Source organism: Tribolium madens, unplaced genomic scaffold (assembly GCF_015345945.1).
Source record: "Tribolium madens isolate multiple individuals breed KSU strain unplaced genomic scaffold, Tmad_KSU_1.1 Scaffold_96;HRSCAF=242;Tcas5.2_LG5, whole genome shotgun sequence".
Classification (NCBI taxonomy): domain Eukaryota; kingdom Metazoa; phylum Arthropoda; class Insecta; order Coleoptera; family Tenebrionidae; genus Tribolium; species Tribolium madens.
Genome location: NW_025401068.1, coordinates 7,681,829 through 7,704,318, shown reverse-complemented (window position 1 = coordinate 7,704,318; position 22,490 = coordinate 7,681,829). Strand labels below are relative to the sequence as shown.

Sequence of the window (22,490 nt, the reverse complement as noted above, 5' to 3'; positions counted from 1 at the left end):
AGCCCAGAAGCTGACAACCCGGAAAAAATCGTTGCGCTTCTTGATTTAGTGTCATCAAACGAGCGAGACGAACCCTTTCATTAACACAATGGCCTGGGACCACCCACGGGGCCGTAAAAGTGAAAGACGGACCTGTGGCTGCTCCTCGAAGATGCCGTATCTCGTTACAAGTTAACGTCGCCGCCGACTGCGACGTATTATCCAGTCAGTATCCAGTATTTGGCACGTGGACACCGATACGGGTGTCTGCCTAACGTAACCGTTCAGTAACTGTTAGCTCGTGCCTGAGCACCACACGTCCACGGCTCACGACCGGGCGCACACCCGGCCGGCTACTCCATACCTGCCCATCACCACCACCTGGAACTCCGGTATTCTGATAGTTATGCCTATTGAAACGAGGATTTTCGCATAGCTTCGACTCATTCCAGAGGATTTCTTTGCCGTGGAGACGAAAAAATATGATCACATCATTTCGAATAAATCACCGAGTAAAATRTCTTTTACATCTAAATAGTTATTTACATTCGTGTGCGGTAACTTACATTTTACAGTGCGAAATGAATTTGAAGCACGACGCGCAGCGGAGTGCTTTAATAATTGAGCAMTGTAAAATGGTTAACGCACAAGATTTGTATTAAGCTTTTTGGCCGACGTTTAAACAAAAATCCAAATTACAAAATTCAGAATTAATACAAATAAATACGTTTGACAATAAATATCACGGTGGCTATGCACTCTAATGTCAAACAATTAAAAAAGACGCAAAAACGTCTCAGACACAAAGTTTTGTTATCGTTGTCTTGTTGGTGAATTTATGCTTCAAAATGTCGAGCGATAATAGCCCCATGTGTACCCCACCAGAAATCAGAAGTGCTGCAGAAAATGTTACAACCGAGCTATTGCCAGAAAAATCGCGAGCAAGGTATGAAGCCCAGTACAATGTGTTTATAATTATAAAGTGGTGTGAAGAAAAAAGAGTTCTAAGATTGAAAGGTTGTGTGTAGAGCGTTTTATTAAAAATGTTATCATCTTACAAACAGTTTTTTTTATAAATGTCTATGAAGATAATTTTGGCCGTGCGGTAAAACTGTCACTTCACACTCGTCTGTGCGTAAAATGCCCAGGCGACTSTAAATACAGTCTTTCAATAGGTGTCAATTGTACGTTAATTTGACATTTACATGTCAGGAGGCCAAAAAAGCATTTTAAATATTGGTGCTACTTTAAAAAATGTATCCAAAAATWACAAAATGTAAATATAATAATTACATTTAAACTTCTACAGAAATAAAAATTGTCCGTACTTTGGCTCAATAAAGATAAATTTTATTGAAAAAACTGACACGTGTTTCGCCAAATAAACTGGGCATCATCAGTGATAAATCCACTATACAAAAAATCTCTTACCTTTACTTTAAAAAAAAATKATTGAAAAGTTAGATATCTTAAATTAATACTCGTGACAAACTGACAATGTAAAATTTAAAACACATGAAGACGGTGTAGGTAATTTAAAAGACATTTATTTAATAATGATTTGGAAACTTTGATTGTAAAATAGATRAACCTGTAACCGTCGCTTTGATAATCTTGATTTAATTTATTAAAAGATACAATGTTCGAAGTAATTTGTGTAATGAAGCGGAGCTAATGGCAAATAAAGAGTGTTTTAATCATAATAAAAGTGAAATATTTTACTAGTTTCATATATTATAATTAGGACTGCTGCATACATTGTTATATAATGATACTATGTACATGCGGCAAGAGAAAAATTTAATTTGTTTTGAAAGCATACGCTCTATTTTTGCGCACTTTTATCTTTCTTTGATTACACTTATTGCGCTGTAAAGACTAAAATCGATTCGGTAATAAAGTGGAGTTATCAAGTCGTTAATGTAAATTGAGATGCGTTCAGTTAGCAATTAAGCGCCGGTCTATAAAAGAAAAAAAGTTTCTGAGTAAACAAGCCTGTAACTTTGTCACTKCACTTATTTAAATTAAATAAATATTAGCAAATTCTTCCACACAATTTAAATAATTTTATTGCATAAAAATCTCTAAAGTAACTTGACAACAAAAGTAACAAGCAAACAGACAAGGCAAGCATAATAATTTTAGTGTTAAAACAAACCGAAATTAAAATGAACCCAATAAAAACGTTGAGCGAAATTAAATTTGTCCATGAATGGAATACTACTTATCGATTTCACTGAAAAAATTCAAATTTGTTGTTTTAATACAAAAATTTTATTACAGGTCACTATTAAACACTGAGAATAAGTTTATGGCTTTTATATCAAGCGAACCGCTTTGATCCTTAATCGATTTTATTTCATATCATCGCTGTTGTCAGCAACGCTRTCGACCAATATTCTTTAGAAACCTAAATTTCTATCATAAAATTATACGTGGCCATTGAAATCCATTACCGATTATCCTTAAAAGCTGCCGCATCTGAAATTCCTTCTACGAGTCATTCCGAAAAAGATTATTTTAAGTGACACCTGATGCAATTATTAGGCCTGGCTTAATTTAGTAATTAAGCAACATTTAAATGGTGTAAAAATTATCATAATTCGTCAGAAAAATGTTTACGAGCAATTCGATAAACACCAATTTGCAATAAACCAAATATTTTACGAGCTTGGACTTTAGCAATTTGCCGATCCTCCCGCATTCAGTGTTGAAAACAAGCAAAAAGCCTAAAATTGCAAATGTACAAAATCTCATCGAGTTAAATTTTGATACCATTAGCAGCATCCTTAATTAAATTATTCTCGGAGTTATAATAAGGCACCCATTTAAGTCCATTAAGTAAAATAAGTGCAATTAGAGTTGAAATACTTAGTGAAGTCTATTGCTTTTTGATAGCGTTCTTGGAGTTTTCAGTCACTGAGAATAGTCGCTGGCATTAATTTAAGCAAACCAACCGGTCGCCAATGCAACTACACACTCTACTACTTTTCAAATCAATGATACCTTCCACGCCGCTTTTTCCTCGGATTAGCAGGTGAAACAACTTATTGGCAGCAACTTCAGCACTTTTATTTTTCATAAATAGCAAATTTTATCATTTCCTTAATTAGACGCCGATGAAACCCGACTATGAGCTTTTTATCAGCTTCATTCAAGATCGCCACCAATTAATTTCTTAATTAAAATATTTATCCAGCAACAACGCAATTATTTCAGCCATTACAATCAATCCCCCGCCAACATTACCGCCWTACAATTTCATGATATTAAGAAATTTTTTCCCTTCGTTATTAAATTCGCATTAATGTGTCGTTGTCATCTGCCTCACACAATTCTTACATTTTTATATTAACCAAGAATCGCAGAAATTCAACTGAATATGAATATTTTACGCTACACCCACTCTCATTAAGCCCTCCGCCAATCATCCTACGCACCGGTATCAGGTGTTAGATACTGAAAACCGGGAGGTGTTTCCTGAAATAGAAAAGGTTCCTATTGGTTGGCAAAGCGTTAGATTCCCGGAGAAGGGATAGAGGGAGTGGCTTTCTATTGCCAGGAATGAACATGCGTTTTCAGGATCAGTCATCCTTACACCTTTCTAACAACAGGGTGTGTTTCATGCGAACAAACCGGAACTGTGACGTACTGAAATTCATTTTCATGTGTAACAAGTGGTGATTCAAGAGTTTCAGCAACACAGCTTGACCACTTTGGGATCTTATTCGGACATTTCCGGAGATATGGTAATTTTGTAAGTATCTTTTAAACTATTGATGGGTGTGAAATGAGCAATGACAGSTTTAGCATTCACTAGATGAATATTTAAATAAAACTAGTTTATGGACAAGTGAGGAAAATGATTTATAAAAAATGTCTTCCTTTCGCATATTTCTAGATAAGAACGGAAGATTCTGAAACAAAAGTGCGTGAACTCGTATATCCAGTCCGGTGCAGTCCTATTCTTGACTGGTGAATTATTTACGAGTGTAAAATCAGATATCTTATAATTAATCGAACATGATAATTACCGTCCTATTGACAACGGTAAATTACGATTGTTTAATAACTAAAAGCCCGGGGCTACTTTACGASCGATTCACCAAGAAGTCGATAACTTAGTAAGATAAAATTTATTATAGTKGATTTTACACGCTTTAATTTTACATTCAAAAGATCGTGTGGGTTGTGCGTTCATCTATTTATTATTAAAATTCATCTTTCCCGCGCACAAATTCTTCATCTAATCTGATCGCCAACCCCTCAATTACCTTTTCAATTTCATATACGAGGAAATTCCTCGTRTGTCTTCGGAGACCCCAACGTGCGATAAGACGACGTACCGCTTATTGTGCTATATTTAGCCAAGAAATTACGCTCGCAAAGCACAAAAAAGCTCAGCAGCTACAGTACAAAATGTCATAAATTTATCTTCTGGTAATTTTTTTGTTGTAGATGTAAAAAAAAAATGTAGTAGAATATTTTGAATTCGTTTCATAAAATAAATAATTGCACGAGTTGCACAAGAACATTTATGTATTTGCATTAATAAAACTATGAAAAATTGATGCAATTCTTCATTCTTTATTTGTCAACATTGATAATTAATTTTAATTTTCATTATTATTTTTTTATTTTTTTTCTGCAATTGTCCGTAAAGTTAACAAAATGGTCCGTAAAGTGTAATATTGTATAATATAGATTGCATAGTTTTCAAAATTTATACATAATATAAAGAATTATGATTTCAGAAAAAAATCTACTGTAGCACTAACGTTTTTTTTATACTTACTTATATGGACTAAGAGAATAAACTTCATATACATGATAAAAAATTTTTAAAAAATAACTATTTTAGTCAATTTAATCAAATTATTACCCATCCGCCTATGGTGACCGAGGACGTACACCTCACCGATAAAAAAAGCCACTAAACAAGCACACGCACAATGAATGAATTCTATTTGTTTTTCGGTTAAATAGTTAATATCGTCTTTTTAATTTTATGTGTAAACAACCACATTGTAATATTGAATACAAATTTTGTWACAAAAAATAGGCGTAAAACTCCAAGTTTAAAGGTTCATTGTTCATTAATAGGTACCTAATTATTATTTCAACAATAAAAATGAGTTTATAATTAAGATTATGTGCAATAAGAATGTGCTGAAATAATTAGGAGCATTATTTTACAATATTAAACAAATAATAGTTAATTATTATTGTTAAACGATTAGAAACTGCTTGACTTCCGCGCTTCACGCAAGACGAAAAACTACTATAAACTAATAAGAAACGAAAGTACTAAATGTCGAAAAACTCACCAAATTGTTTATTTTGATCTAATCCGGATCTCAAAAAGGCTTTTTAGATGAAATTACAAAATTTGGTACACCTGATAATGATAACATTTAAGTATAGGTACACCTAAACGAACTCCAACATCAAATATTGAAATTTTTAATCAAGGGCGTCCTAAACTGGGAAGGTATAGGGTACAAAGTACTCTATTTTGGCTGTAGTTTCTTGACACTTTCAGCAACAAGTCCTAAATTCCATAGTTTCTCAGAAAAAAGAGGTCTCTTGGGTTGTTTCAATACAACTTACCGTTTCTGAGTAAAATTAATTTAAAAATGATGTTACCATAAACAGAATAAAAATTTAAAATTAAATTCCTGTTACCCTATACCCCTCCAGTTTAGCACTAAAAATTTCAAAATTTGATCTTTGAACTTGTTTAATAGTGTATTATACATACAATGTTTGTAATTTTATCTATTCTGAAATATTGAGAAAAACATATTGAAGAACGTGCCCCTTTCAGAGAGTGTAGCTCCCTTTCATTGAATTTTTTGACACATGTTTAAAAGAACCTTTCATCTTAAAATTGAATATTTTATCACTTGTTTAAATTTGTTACAATAAAAACGAAATAAACAAGTTCTGGACGCAGTTAAAATTAATGTACATTTCTATTCTGCTAAAATAAAAACGTCACATAAATTGTTAAAATTTTGTACATATAAACAGAAGTGAAAATTTGATATAGTAGGTAAATTTCTTTAGCAAAAAAATGCAATTTTAAAATTTTTCCAAAATAATGATTTTGGCTAATAGAATTTGATTTCATAAATCTATTGACTTCTTTTTTAAGCAAAATTTTGGCGTTTCTCAAAATGTTTTCTACAATTTTTTTTAAGTTTTTATCTTTCTCTTAGCCAAGAGTTGTAAAGGATATACTTCAAGTTAGAATCATCCTTACAAAAAGTATGTCAAAATAAACATTCATTATTATATCAAAAAAAAAAATGCTTATGAAATTTATTCAGTTTTATTTATTCAAAAAATTTACAGAAAATTATTTAAATATTATTAATAATAACATTTTCTACGATAAATTCGATTCAACCATSGAGGTCAATATGGCATATACTCCTCGTAACTCCTAGTTTCGCAGTTTTCTTTTTATACTTCAACAATGTAATTTACCTAACTAAATGTTTAAAATATTATATTACTGCAGAATTACCAAAAACTGTCATTTTTCACTTACGAGATAATGTTAGGTGACTCTCGATATACACAAATTTAAATTATCCACTATGTTATATTATAAGATAGGTATGGTTTAGTTGAAAAAATGTCCCAAACCAGGCGCTTTGCAGGCATACCCCGTCGTCCCCTGGCATGTCGTGCCGGGTCTACTCCTCGTCATCCTCCGACTGGGACATCAACGACAGTGCAATCCCCCGCATCAATGAGTTTGACTCGTTCTCCGAATGGGCCGATGGCCACTGCCGGTTGGTGTACCGCGCCGACAACGAAGACGCCAAACGGCACTCCTCTGGGTGGGCCATGAGGAACACCAACAACCACAACGTGCACATCCTCAAGAAAAGCTGTCTAGGAGTCCTCGTCTGCTCGCTGCGCTGCACCCTCCCCAACGGCGAGCGGGTGCATCTACGACCCGCCATCTGCGACAAGGCCAGGAAGAAGCAACAAGGTATAGGTATTGAGCCGCTCCTCAAACCGAGTCAATTTTCACCGTGGTGTGTGTAGGTAAGCCGTGTCCGAATCGGCAGTGCACCGGGAGACTGGAGATCCTACCCTGTCGAGGGCACTGCGGGTACCCAGTAACGCATTTCTGGAGACACACCGACCATGCGATCTTTTTTCAAGCGAAGGGAGTGCATGATCATCCCAGACCGGAAGCTAAAAGCACGTCTGAAGCGAGGAGGAGTCTGGGGAGCGGAAGAAGGGTCAGAGGATTGGCGGTTTTATTGGCGAAAGAGGCAGCGCTCGGTAATAAGGTGAGTGCGAAAAATKGGAGCCAATATGGTCGRCTAAATTGGATTCGAATTTACTCTTAATAAAAATGGACAAGTTTATTATTAAAATAAAAACAAAAATGATCACATATTCGAAATAGTTATTATTTTTAAGGGAAGATAATTACAATTTTTCTTTATAAAAAATTAGTTCTTTTTAATAAAATTAAGAAGCACAAAACAACGAAAAAAAAACAGTTTATCTTCAAGAGAGATAGAAATCAAAATTTCTTTAGACAAAAAATTTTGAATTTTAATTTTTTTTAAAAATTTGCTTAATAAAAAAATTCATTATTTTGTTTGTTATACACTTAGAATAGAGTGATTTGTTCAATTTAAAATAAGTTTTACGTAAAAAAAATCGATTATTTTATTTCCTCTTTTCATGACGAAAAATAAAGAAAAAGTTTTTATAGAGTAAAAATAAAAGAAATTGACAATTTCAAGACAATCTTAAGCAGAGACTGCACAAAGTTTTAAAAATAGAATTATTACATTTCACAAAAATGTTGTAAATTGACACTTCATCTGTAAGTTATTTTACTTTTTGTAAATTTACTTGCTCAACAACAATATTTGCTTCATTCAGAATATGTTTCATCTTCCATTCTTGAAACACATTTCAAAATATTTTCAGAAAGAACTATATAAATTGTAACGCAATTTTTAAGACAATWATCACTCGTCAGAAGTGCTTGTTAATAAATTTCATTCAATATCCATGTAGATCCTTTGTAATCGTTCCCCTTAAAAAACCCTCTTCTTCAATTTATTAATCCTCTTCAAAATCTTCTATGAGCACACAATGCCGGTTACCGACATTCYCTTTGTACTTGTATATCATTTGGATTTTATTGATAAAATAATTTGTAACTGAGAATATTTATTCGCTGTTAGATAATAAAAATTTGTAAAGTCGTGTACATGGTACATAGTTTTCAACGCCCTGCTCGTGTTACCTTCCACTCCCCTACTATATTGTCTCTGATGACATCATCCGAACAAAGAATTATGATCCCAAGACAGACGGAAATGTATATTTAATTAAATTGGTATGTAAAGCGAAGAAGACATATGTTTCTGTCAATGCAGCATTTCATAGCGGATACTAGCATTAATTACCGGTTTGTTCTTCTTAAATCGTCGGCCTCACCATATAATTACATACGTGTGGTCGATTTATCAGTCGTAACTCAATTTGTATCGAAATATTRGTGATTGCTGATGCTTAATCATGTGTTAGACAAACCTCTCATTATTGGACCCCTCAGCAACGTTCAAGAACTCAATTTATTGAGCTTGTAATTTTTATTCCAGCTGATGTCGCTGAGAGAACCGAAACGTCAGTGTCGTGATCTGACCTCAACGCGTACTCTCAACCCTCCTCCACTGATTGCGGACCAAGACAAAGGTAATAAAATTTTAATTAGAAACAAGGTGATTTAAGTAGTACCGTTGCAGGTTATTGTTCTTGTCCGCCTTTTGAGTGTATTTGTAATTATCAGCCGGTACTTCCCACCACTTTGCAACAATACAACCCTCATTCACCAACATATCAACAGCCGCAGATTCTAGACTCGTACTGGACGCAGGAACCGGCACAAGCGCAATCTTATCCTGCTGAAGTCACTCTCAATCAGCAGTACGATTTTACAAACATTYCTGCTGATTTGTTCCAACCGGAAGAAATCTTCCAGTTGGATCAACCAATCAAACCCGATTTTGTGGCCAACTCTCAGAGTGACCTTAACAGGTCGCCTTCGACTCTTCTGGATTTAGGAAGTGGTACCATACATCGAGAATTTAAATCTGAAGAGTACTGGAACCAAAATATCGGTACCATGATCAACGATGACAGCAACAACAGTGGCAGCAGTCGATTCAATCTAAGTCAATCCCCTGATAACACTCTAAGTCTTAACAACAACCTAGTTCCTTCATTAAACCAAAACAACTTCGTAGAAAGTGCAAAAATAGACGAATTATCATATAGTGTACAAAAAACTACGAATTACTACCAGCAAACGATGCTCGACAGTGAATACAAAACGCAAAATTTCGAAATCATCACCGATAATAAAGTCTACTTTGACGAAAGTATGCAACATTTTGAAACATTTCCAAATTCGAAAACGTACAAGTCGAATTACCAGGAGAAATACATCGATTTGGGTCAATACGCGGACTATAATAATTTTTTGTCAGCTTATGATAATAGTAAAATCAATGACAGTGCCATGTTTGGTGACCTCGATTTCCGAATTAATAACTGTGTACCAGGTGCGAGTAATTCACATTACAGTCACGAAAATTTCGATCTAATTACACATCATCAATAACTAGTTAGGCAGTCTTTTCACGTTTTTGAGTGCCTTGTACACTTATGCTTTCAATGATCTTCATTATGTTTGAGTATTATTGTTGTACACATTGTATATACTATGTATAAATAAACAAATAGATTTGTGATACAATTTTCGAAATAAWTTCACACCCGTTCTTTCCTTTAAAATGTAGACAGTGAAGAAGCAGCATTGTGTAATGCATCTCAAAACTTACAATGAACTTTACACTTTTAAAATTTCTATACATACAATAGGAAGATACTATTGATTATATTTAAAAGAGCGAAATAAAGTGATATGTTTATTTTTACGACGTATTACAATGACAAAGAAAAATCAGTTTAAAAAAATTAATAACTGTTTGAACCAAGGAGGTTTGAACAAACCACCGAACTTTCTCTCTTGCATAATTCTTGTAACTTTGTTCATAACGAAAGTAAAACAGCCGTTGATGCCTCTGCTGTTGGTCGTTTTTACTCACCTCAAACCTGTAACTCACCTCAACTGTGTTTAGCTCATTAATTTTTTATCTCCAAGTGTGCAATGATATGTCCCGTGTGTAATAAATGCGAAGTATATATGTTTAGATATATTTATTTATTGCACACTTGCGTTCCTTATAAAAAATTTGTAAATGTTACGTTAATTTAGTCCTAATGTTCAGAAAAATCACTTATACAAGCTTAAAAACACATACACTAATCTATTCATCAACGCAAATCTAAACCGAAACAAAATCGTCAATAACGCGTTTCAGTTATAAAAGTCATTCTCTTGCATCACGCCACAAAGTAACTGCAAAAAAACTCACTAAACAAATGGGCATAATTTGTGATTGAATTTTTTTCTAGTACTTATTCTATTTATGCGATTGAAGTTTTTAAAAGTAGTGAGATGGATATATGATTAAATAAATTATTTATAAATATCAAAAGTAGACTATTTTCTATAGTTTGAAAAGTAATAGCTACATTTTTGATTCAATAATCCATAAGGCCATAATACAGACAGAATATTTATTATATTCGAGAAAAAAAGCAAAAAATAATTTATTGTTAGATAAATAAAATAAATATTCTGTCACCAATACAATTTTTGAATCCTGGACTGACATAATGAACAAAAACGGTAACCTGAACCAATACCCATTTCTTACTAAAACAACCACAGAATCACATATATAGTTGTGATGGACTAATGCTTTATTTACAATATTAAAATATCACATAAAATAATTCATTACTAACATTAACACAAATTAAGGAAAACTCTTACTTTTGAGGGGAGAGCAGTAAGCAGCAATTTTCTTCAATCCTGTAATAATTTATTTTAATTAAATCAATGATATAATGGAATTTCGAATACTGTTAGTTTCAGTAACAGTTAGTAAAATAACTTTGCAGTGGAGCTAGATTAGAATTAAATGAATACTGCATCAGTATGGGATGCTTTTCTAAGTGATGATACATTAAAGGCCACTCAATTTTTCACCTTACCTAGTAAATCTATGAAGTACCTGGGTCTACTATACTACTACACAAATTTGCGATCTGTAAGAAATACATCCTATTTACAAACTTGTCAATAAAACTTATCTCATACTATGTATTAAAATGAGTGATGATATTATATTTTTTACTTAATTATCGCCTCTAATGCCCTCTACTAAATTTCTTGTCATTAAAGTAAGGAACATTGTACCGTGATTAGAAATGTAAAGAAAAAAACGATTGAATTTTCTGCTTACGACTCTCCGAATTTTGATATGGAACTATCAGATTCTAAAAACGAATCACACTACAAAATAACATAAATTTAATCTCACAATTCGTCGGTTTCATAAGTGAATTATGTACAAAAACCTTAATAACTGAACTGAAAAATGAAACTAAAAAACTAAATAACCAACGAGACCTACCGATCAATACTGTGATTATCAATATGGTAATTCTCCGTTAATTCTGTTCCTTTTTCTATATCCTCATCGACCTTCACTCCACTATCCTCACTCGGCGCTATCGTCGAATCTTCACCTTTCTCTTCGGGAATCGTCGCCTCCTGCGATCCCGACTTCTCCCAACTGGCTTTTGACGGACTCGAGGGTAAAGAATGCGAAGGACCAGCCGTCGCAATAATATCCACCACTTGCGACATAGTCGTCTGACTCTGCGACATATGACTCGCTTGAGGAGCAGCACTAGGTGTTTGAAATTGTGTCGAAGGTACTTCTTTACCTGAAGGGGGCGGTTTCACTTTCACGCGGAAGAATTTCGTACCTTGAGGTACCCTAAACCGGTTGACAGGCTGAAAAACGACACTACAGTTTTCGTCCTAAAAAAATTCCAAACAATCTTCAATAACCGAAGGGAAACATGATCTACGAGAGGTTAGTAAGCGACTCTTTTAATATTACATGCTTAAATTATATTAATAAAGCCCCCCTTTACTGCAGTACTTGCATTGTAGCAGAAAGCCCCCAAATGCATGCTTCCACTTCAATTATGGAGTAAAAATTCCTTAAATTACCTTTCTAGCATGACAGTATTCCTTTTCAACAACTTCTGCATAACAATAAAGCTTATTAGGTTGTCCATCGACCACTTTCAAGCCAAGAGATTCAAGACATTCGGCGTTAAGGAAATATAAAGAACTACTCTCTTGTAATATTTTAAAATTTTGGTGTTGTATGTCCCAAACTACCAATACTAAATCGCCTGCTTTACACGAATCTATGTTTAGTTTCCCCGCTCTTGGTGAAGAGGCTTCGCTACGTTTCCTCGTTTTAACCGGACTAGTAGCAGCATCCGTGGTAGCTGCAGCACCTAAAAGTAATTAGCACAATTAGTTAAAAACAAAAAACAAAATTAAAAAAATACCTTCACAAACAGCAACTGAAGCAGCCATGGTCGGAACCTCGACAACTTTCATTTTCTCTAATTCATTCTTAAGAACAGTTTTCTCTTTTTCTAAGCTATCAATCCTTCGCATTAATTCATTACAATCACTCTCTTCCCGATACTCTGCCAATTGCTGAATTGTATCCTTATATTTAATACATTCCAAATTTAAATTAKTAATCTGTTCCCTTAATTGATTGATTTGTTTTTCTTGGTCTTGTTGAATTCTACTTTGTATATCTTGAATAAGAAAAGTTTTCTCCTGTTCAAAATCACATTCCATTTGTTTTATCCTATCGTCTAGTATTTTCTGCCAACGTTGATTCTCCTTACTGATAGCATCACTCACAGCCACTTCTTTCTCTGATTCAAAATTCTCCGTCATTTGAAGCAAAAGTGCCTCTTGATTTGTAATACTTGGATAATCCCCGCGTTCTATCTTTTCTAAACTATTCTCCGACGGACTCCTCTCCATCGTCATTAATTTAAAACGTGCTCTAATATTCTCCATTTCGCTTTTATACTCGCTTTTAAGCCTCTCTGTCTCTTCTTTCATATTCCTTTCTTTCTCAAGCAAAGCCTCATCCATTCTCTTCTTCAAATCCTCCATTTCTTTCGAGTTGTTGCAAGCCATCGCCTCCAATCTTTCCTTCAATTCTAAATTCTYCTGAGAAACTTTCCTCAATTCGGTACTCAATCGGGCATTTTCGTCTCTCAAACCCTTAATTTCTTCATTTTTTGACTGAGCAATTTTCCGAAAATCGCTTATTTCCAACTCGTGATCAACAGTCAAACGTTGAATTATTTCGCGTTCTGTTTTGTCTTTTTCTATAATTATGTTATTTATGTGGGTTTTAAGGTTGCCACAAGCATCTTCAACTAAGACTTTCTCACAAAGTATATGATTTTTAGCTTCAATTAACTCAGATTTCAAATTAGTATAAGCTTGTCGACTCAGCTGAGACAGTCGAATAAGAACCGTACGGAGTTTCTCATATTCTGACCTCGAAATTTGCAAGTTATCCTAAAAAAAAACAAACTGTCTACATTTAAACTAAATAATACGGTTGTGTGTAAGGGACGAACATGCAATAAAAGTAGGGATATGTTCGGGAGTAATTTGGACCACCAACTTGCTAATTTACAAATGAGAATGATTTTAAAAAGTGAAACAGTTGAGAAAAATCTGTGAACGTAGCTTTACCTACATATAAAAATATAAGCCTACAAAATTATAGGAAAAAGATCATTCTCTTTTGTAGTAGTCATAATTGTCTACCCAATTCGATTCAGTGGTAAAAAACAAAATAATAACGAAGAAAAAATGACATGCAACGTAAGACTAAAGAGGTCTAGAAACAACTAAAGAGTGTCTGGAAGATGCGTCTTACTGTAAGAATCACTTAAGTACCTGCAACAAGGCCACAACATTATTTGCAGTGTCTAGTTGCTTAACGAATTCGCCTTGACTCTGCCCAGTCTCAATACTCAAACTCGAYGGTAAACTTTCGTCAATATAAAACTCATCGTTAACGAAATCGTTTTGTTGGTGGCCCATGACAGGTGAATTGGGTGATTCTCCTTGGATATCTTTTGGGCTTTGCGGTGTGTGAGGAGAGATCGATTTAGAACGAGACAAGAGCGTCGAATAGCCTTGCATCTGTTGATGATGCGAATTAAAACAACTTTCCGTGTTCGAACTGAAGTTTTTCAACGACGAGAGTTCGTCGATTGACTCGAGTGAAGGATTTTTGAGATTTGTGAAGCTTTCGGTGTTGCTCTGACTGCCACTAATACTCAAAGTACGTTGGAGGGTGTTTGAATCGTCGAGGGTTTGTATGTGGGGTTTTTGGAATGTACGGGGAGGTTTTTTTGGAGGGAGAGGACTACGTTCACCAACCTCGGTCAAAGTGGAGGCGTCTTGAGTGCCCGGACGCGAAGATGGAATTCCCTTATCGAAGTGGAGATCAAATGGACTCTGGCCCACTTTCTCGAACTCTTCGGTGTCTGTCTCCGACTCGCAGCCCCTAAAAAGAAACAATTTACTTTTATAAAATTTCTTWCATGTCACAATTATTATCAATTTACTTGTCTAGATCTTTAAGATGAGGAAGTCCATGAGGCGTTGTTTGTTGCGGTTCGTTCTCAATAGCTTTCAACATCGTCTGGTCTAAATTACTAGCTAACCCGACTTCTGCAACAACTTCAATCAATTTATCTTCGACAGTTTTCGTAGTTTTATCTAAATCGTCTTTAGAGTCTTTAAGCATGAAATAATTTTCTACAGCTGAAGTATCAGGTATTTGAAGACACTCGACTAAATCTGGTAATACACGCCTTAACTCATCTACATCCTCTTCAGTAAGTTTTGGCAAACTAGAATCGAAAATACTCGGTGCTTGCGTAGCAAAACTAGGAGGGAAATCTTCCATTCCCGGAAATAAACTACTAAGAAAATGACCCTCGATTTGAGCTTGAAAATCTTTCCGCCTAGCGATTTCTTCATTGTATATTGTTAATAAATGGCAAGCGACATCAGAAGCCCATAATAAAAAAGCCTGCGACACTTTCCGTCTTCTAACAACTTCGACAATCGACGAAAGGTAAATCGTTGGTGCTGTGTGAACTTGTTGCAAAATCTCCAATTGTCGTTGCAAACTTAACAAATTTTGAAAATGAAACACTAATTTATTGTCGAATTCGGATAAATTATCTTCCATGAACACAATCCATTTGAGTCTGTGATATAAATTAGAACTAAGCTCATCTTTAGCGAGGATACAACGTCGCGTAATATCGCGCAAACGGTTATGATTTTCCAAAAGGACGTCTAGCTGTTGAAGATGAGTAGCGCAAAGAGCCGGCAACACCGATGTTTCCTTGACCTGATTCGCTCGACTTTGATTCTGAAACAATTACAAGTTATTTTTCTATTACAAATTTTGCTTGTAGCTTTTTTACTCTCTGAAAACTCTCGGCCAGTCTCATCTGCTCGGTAACGTAACGTTTTGCGTCAACCATTAGTTTTTCTAAACCGAAAAGTCGATCACCCAAGCCTTTGATTTCTTTCATTGTTGCATCGTCGGTCATTGCTAATTTCGTCTCGATCTCCTCTTGCAACGCGAGGAATTCCCTTTCATCGGTCTAAAAAACATTAATCAAAACACTATATTACATTTTTTCACCCCAACCTGTATCAATCCTTTCGAACAAATATCAAACAAACAATCCATAAAATCATCCCTCTGGGATATCCACTCATGAAGTGTCATTTCCCCTTTGACACTCTCCGACTGCTTATCCTCAGGGAAATCATCTTGCTCAGGTACTAGTAACTTTTGTGATTCTATAAGGGCAGGTAACACAGGAATTTTTTGTAACACAAGGAGATCATCTTTGAAACTACAAYACAATTTGTTAATTACATCCTAAATCCAGATTTGAGCCACTCACTGGTTTAAAAATTCTAAATACGAGTCGCGCTTTGCTATATATTCGTTAAAAGCGTCCTGGTAGAGTTTCCATCGATGTTTCAAGTCAGAATATAAATCCTCAAGATTGGCAACAACCGCCGACCACCCTTGTTGTTGTAAATGTTGTTCGTGGACCAACTTTTCGCACGTCGCCATTTGACTTTGACTCACTTCACAGAACAGTCGAGCGAGTTGCGTTCTTTTCTGAACGGTGGCCAAAGTCGCCGGTAATTCACTCGACTCTTTAACTTTACTGGAAAGATCTATGGGGAGAATTTAGCACAAACAAGGCAAGCGGCAGCTGCAAATTCGATCAGAAAAGTTTGCAAGAGCGAGCAATTTATTTTTCCATTTTAATCTTCCTGCAAAAACCTCTGATCCGATTTGCTGGGAGGGGGCGTTACCCTGCTCTGATCCATAATCAACACTAGCTGCCGGCGGTTGATCGGACTCGATGACAGCTTTGCTAAATAGAAAAATTGGATTCGTATCGGTCCCTGCCGGATAAGAGCAGACTCTGTCTTCGGGACGCAAATGCTCTCCACCGCTGATCAGCAAGACTTGTTTGTCGACGGGAATTTTAAATGCTAACTCCACGTGTGATTTTAAATTTTGTACGCTGGAAAAAATACAAATATTTATCGAACCACCCACATTAATTCTCGCTACTAGCACGTTTAATGTGTTTACATAGCGTAAATTTGCTATTTTCAAGGCCGATATACTTAGTTGATGTTCTTTTATTTCGTTGAAACCTTGTCGGGTGATTGTAACAACAATATAGATCGCAATTAATTCCAACCTTACTTCGAATTGGTAACCGTAACTTAGTAAGAAATTTTATTTGACGACCCCATTAATATTAGGAAATTCAGGCAAATTATTCGAATTAACATAAATTTCGCCGGGTAAGATATTCCAGTGATAACATTGTATACACAACAAAGCGTTGCGCTTCGATAGACGACTAGACTCTTGCAAATTAATGTAAATTCGTTTTCGATTTTAAAAAATCGTATTGTTTTTAATTAGCCTTGTAACACTTGATTTATGTGCTAATAATGTAGAATTAATAATCGCGAAAATTCTTTTTTGCAAAACGAATAACCCTTTATCTTAATCGCTTTGTTATTTTACGTTTGATATCATCCAACAAAATATTTACGATATTGTCTCAGAAACTGTGGTAAAACAAGTCATTCTTGCCGTGTTTATGTTTTCCCAACACCTTGGATCAAATATTTCCAGTCTCTCTTGTCGTTAAAATAAATATTTTGCTTATTTTATTATCAAGTGAAGAAATGTTTGTGGTGTAAATCATCTTACAGGTTTTTAACATTTTTATTGTCAAAACAAGAGTATATCGACCGAAGCTGAAAAGAGTATGTACTTTCAAATTGAGATTTTTTTAACGAAAAGCCCCGACATTTTTCATTCTTGTCTTTATACATTTTTCCTCGCATACATTTTCGGGTTTGAATAATGGAGACAAATGTGAAGGTAATATATTCCACACAATATCCCTTACGTTAGATTGTAAAACACCCAAATTAACATAAATTTATCTTTTATCAATTTATCAAACATATATTTAAAAAAATTAGTTAAGTTAATTTAAATATACATTTAAGCAAGACAGCCAAGCAGAAAGAAATAAATAAATATTCCATTAATTTTCAAGACAATTTTTATACTTAAATCAATCTTTGATTATAGGTTTTTGTCATTGGTGTTATTTTTGTAAAGTAATAAATAAATACTGTAATAATTTTTGTTATGATCCAAGAGGTTCAGTAATTTTTTAACAACTTATCGTAGTTCGTAAAAAATTATATTTCCTCCCAAACAAGAAATTAAATGTTATCAGAAAGAAATTTCCATGCTTAATTAAATAGTACGAATTATTAAATTAAATTTGCTCTGAAACCTGAAACACTTAAATAAATAAAAATACTCAAAAAACAAGTCTAATCAGCAGTTTATTTAGAAGCACATTTACTTATCCATTTAGACCTGTTTGAAAAAATACAAAAAAACAATTACGAAAAAGTTTAAATAAAATGAAGAATAACAAAACGAAGAAAACTACCATCAGTTATCACAGGCTATAATTAGTGAAGCAAAACAATAATTTATCTCGAGGTAAACATTATTGTCTTACAAAAAACCAAACATTAAATTTTAAATGTTATAATTTTTATACATCAGCAATCTATAAGTTTATTAAATACTAACACTAAATATTTAAATACTTTTTCTTGTAATAAATGTTATATCAAATTAATTCAAGTAATATCGAGCACTTGATTAAAAAAAAAATTGTTCTTTGACATTTTTCACAAAAGTACGATATGAATAATTAGCCTTGACCTATATCACGTATTTTGTTATTACGCCATTTTTCTTCAAACAAAGAATCTAGAAATTATTAGTGACATATAACAAGAAAGGTAAATGAAGAAATACTGCTATCAATATTACCACCAATCTTGAACGAATCATTTATTATGCTGGAAAATAACCATTGCAATGAAATTCGCCAGACAACTTTAGCATAGCATTATCGTTTTTTTCTTGTTGTCCTTAATATTTTCCAAGATAAATGGTCGATGTGTATAATTTAACAGAAAAAATCGTCTCGAATGGTTTTTAAAACATTATTTTGCGATATTGTTTAACCATTCACTGTGCATTTTTCGATTGTAAAATTCCTCATTTAATTATTTAAATTATTATGTCTAGACCATGACCACTTCTAATATCAAACATGTGTTTAAAGAACCTTTGATCACTTTCCATATTTTTGCGTGACTCTTTAACTGTTCTAAAAATGTCTCCACTATTTCAATATTATGACAAAAAACAATTTAAATGATGCTGACCTCATAAATCTATTTAAGGTATGATATCAGACATTTAATAAATTTTATCGGCGTATCACCTGATCAAAGAAAATATATTTGCTTTCTTGTGAAATGGCGAAGATTCGGGAGCAGATTCCCAACCTCGACCCTACACGTGGCAGCCAACTAAAATTATCTCTGTATGTATATGCATCCATAGTCAATTTATTATTAACTTTTGCCTATTAAAATTCTTTAATAAAATCACTCGAGTCCACTAACACTTATAGAAAAACTTTATCAAATTAGTGAAAAAGTCACTGCAAATTACGTCGTAGATCTATCATCTGGGCAATTTCAATCAATTTTCCGTATAATGGAATCTCGAGTAGCTTTTACCACCTTTCGCTGAAATCGTCACGACCGTTTCAAACGTCTTAAGTTGCTAATCTAATTTCAGTTTTATGATTGCTCCATGTTTAATTAACCTTGCAATGATCGGATTTCTATGCATATAAATAACAGTCTTCGACTAACATTCACGATTTTCTTTTAAAAATCAAACAAATAAACTATCGAGTGAAAGCAAACGCAGTAACGCGTTATCAATCCAATAAACTAGAACTAAGAAGCACTATCAAAGTTAAAAATTGGGGGCATAAATTTTACACAACTAGTGCACGATTAGCGATTATCCGAGTAAACAAATGACTGATTTTAATTTTTTATCGTCACAAAGAATGATATTGCCACGCGTAGGGTTCTACAAATTCTATCGACCCATATTAAGGGTGCGTCTTCTTAAAATAATTATAAACTATCCGTTTTATAGATCGATTACGTGTTCCGGGTTGKAATAAAAATACCTAATTGACTGGGATAATTATGAGTTATACGCTGACAAGGTCGACGACCGCGAGATCGCCAATTTGAAAACGTCACATTGTAACAAGTTGTACAATTTTTATAGTGACAATAAATGCGAATTTGGCAGCGACCCAACAATTCCTCGATGAAACGATGATCGAACATCGATCGTTCATGACAAATTTTAATCGCGAAGGATTGCTAGCTTTATGATAAATCCTATATTCATTAAACGGATTTTTCCACAGGGAGTTACTTCGACCKATACATTAATAATATACAGATCGACTCAAAACTTGATAAAATAAAATCAATTTTGGAAACGCTGAAWAGCTATTAGTTTGTAACAATGAATATTTATTAGAGYTGACCATGTAAAGTAACCCCTTTAATTAGTTTCAAGAGTTATGCCCATGCAAATTTGTTATCYACGTCAACGAAACGTAATTATTTCGTCAACGGTAATTTTATTACAAAACGTTACACAAATTTTAATTGATTTTATTAATAGGCAATGCAGAACACGCTCTTAGTKTASCCCCCACAATTTCATTATGTTTTTGAGTAAGTACCTTTAYGAATAAAAAATTAATACACAAGTAATGAACACAACTTTTAAAAAGTGAAATATTGCCTAATGGTCACATTCGTAGCCAAAAATTTACTATAAAATATACAATAAGATTAGAAAAATAAATTCCTTGCAACGATTAATTAAATAAAATTTAAAAATACATGTGTTTTCACTGTTTTTTAAAGAAGAAAATACAAAAATTCTGGCATAAGTACAAAATCTGAATTCATTATAAGACCAAGTTTTGTGTTTGAATTTAAAAGCCAAAAATCTATTTAAAAGAGGTGTGAGACCCAAATTCTAAGTTTAAAACTTAACATAGTAAAGATTTAAATCTACAATAATAACGAGCTTAAAAAAGGAAAAATGAAAAATTAATCTTATTAATTTTCGAGTCTAAAATTCAAAATTCCGAGTTAAAACCCAAATTTAGGGTTAGCACGTGAGTTTTCAGTTGAACTTCTCTATGTATTCAACAATAGCTTTTTAGATAGAGTTCTTAGTTGGAATAAATTCATCCCCATAGTGCAGGAGACAACGATCTTGATAACGGAAATGCATCATTTTCAATTACTTTTTACGCTTTAGAAATTTAATTCCACGAAGCCTGGAAAAACTGCAAAAAGCAATTAAACAATGCAAATGATTCAGGTAATTATTCATACGCAGAAAAATTATTTTCTACACATCTTCTACCGTGTTATAAAATTTAATTCTGAATCGGTAGCAAATGTAAATATTGCGAGTACATGAAACGTGATAAACTGCATGTTTGAACAGGTCTCTCCTTGTTAATGAGTATTTATAACTGGTGTAAACGACTTGATGGAAAAATATTGTCGGGTTTAAAAATACCATATTTAGCACTTTTTGTTTGTGGATTTGGATGTAAACATAACCTCAAGGATAAAAAAGACTAACCTTTCTAGAGCGAGGCTCATATCGAAAGTCATCATACGGCCAGTGTCCACTTGGAATACGAACAGCATTTTAAGGCAATTTAGGAACGGTCTTCGAAAAAAATCCAAAATTAGAAATACCTGCAAAAGAACGCAATTACGAATCTAGAACCCTAGACAAAATATTGTGACTGTCGATAATGTTATCAGTGGTAGTTCGCGTTATTTGGTCGAGGTCAATTGGGCAAAATTGCCACTTTTTAGCTCTGGGGTCTGTTGCATGTCCACCACCTACAGTAGGTGAATTTTGAACAGTCACAGTTATAAATAAAGCCAACAAAACGTCATTATCATCAATGATGCATGTTTACATTCACGGGATAGGTAAACAAAGAGATTTCGGTGGTGAAGCTCTCGCCGAGGGGGTCYATGCAGGAATTCAAGAAAGCCCCCACGGAGACTCAAACTGCAATACGTACGTGCTGACATGGAATTTACGACGATTTCCCAACGATTTTCTTGTCCATAGCTGCCACAACAGCTATCTGACATTTTCACAGCTGATATTGACAAACACTGCGAATTTTCACAAACATTTTCACGTTATGTTACACGACCGCGAACGACTCACTCTGTCCGTTATCAGACATGTTGGCCAAAACGCAATTTGACCATCAGCTGACTAGGAAGTAAGATCTGTTTTGCAAACTCGTGTACGATGTGCAATTCATTAAAAACCAAGGACACTTCCTGACAAACTCGTTTTTAAAACAGACACAGAGACATCTAGGAAGATAAYAGCTAAGTATACCTACTGAGATTAAGAAGCACTATGCACTATTAAATACAGGAAACTGTATAATTTTTTTTTAATTGTTGGTTGCATAACAAGYGTTTCTAAAAGTATTAACCACGGTATAATGTAATAAAATGAAAATTTAATCCAATCTTGTTTTTTTCTTACTTTATGGGTAGCAAACATTTCAGTTCCACCAACAGAATCTCAAAATCTTTAAAAACTTTTGAAATAAAACTTTTAAAATGTTTTTATTTATATTTTTCCGACAAGCAGTGATAAAAAAATATTCTATTCAACTCATAAGCTGGTAAATAGTGATTGTAATAAAATTGTTTGATTAAAAAATATCTGACTTTCTTCAGGAGTTTTTTTAATTACTTTCAAAACATCTTTGCACAACACAACCATAATCATCATCTGCTTCTTCAGTAATTTTTCTTCTGTTTACTATATTGTTGCCATTATTTTTATTTAATTTTCGTT

General features: G+C 33.8%; 2 protein-coding genes across 8 annotated transcripts; one reads left to right on the top strand and one right to left on the bottom strand.

The window, feature by feature from the left end:
• Positions 1–513: 513 nt before the first annotated feature.
• On the top strand, positions 514–9,816 carry LOC123012976 (transcription factor glial cells missing). The gene is made up of 5 exons (XM_044411236.1): positions 514–925; positions 6,648–6,985; positions 7,042–7,292; positions 8,628–8,721; positions 8,772–9,816. The coding sequence occupies exons 1-5, from the start codon at positions 828–830 to the stop codon at positions 9,647–9,649; spliced, it is 1,659 nt and encodes a 552-aa protein (XP_044267171.1). The 5' UTR covers positions 514–827; the 3' UTR covers positions 9,650–9,816.
• Positions 9,817–9,943: 127 nt separating this feature from the next.
• On the bottom strand, positions 9,944–21,947 carry LOC123013048 (RB1-inducible coiled-coil protein 1). 7 transcript variants are annotated; one of them, XM_044411354.1, is made up of 13 exons: positions 21,688–21,946; positions 21,231–21,349; positions 16,430–16,644; positions 16,006–16,288; positions 15,744–15,954; positions 15,514–15,696; positions 14,641–15,458; positions 14,453–14,597; positions 12,532–13,576; positions 12,182–12,477; positions 11,574–11,986; positions 11,152–11,205; positions 10,234–10,969 (listed from the first exon to the last, which is right to left on the bottom strand). In XM_044411354.1, exons 2-12 carry the CDS (start codon positions 21,296–21,298, stop codon positions 11,181–11,183), a joined length of 3,702 nt encoding a protein of 1,233 aa, XP_044267289.1. In that variant the 5' UTR covers positions 21,299–21,349; positions 21,688–21,946; the 3' UTR covers positions 10,234–10,969; positions 11,152–11,180. The 7 variants fall into 7 exon arrangements, with proteins under 7 accessions (XP_044267282.1, XP_044267285.1, XP_044267284.1 ...); XM_044411347.1 differs by lacking the exons at positions 10,234–10,969; positions 11,152–11,205 and adding an exon at positions 9,944–10,143 and having other exon boundaries at positions 21,688–21,947; XM_044411350.1 differs by lacking the exons at positions 10,234–10,969; positions 11,152–11,205 and adding an exon at positions 9,944–10,143 and having other exon boundaries at positions 11,574–11,959.
• Positions 21,948–22,490: the final 543 nt, after the last annotated feature.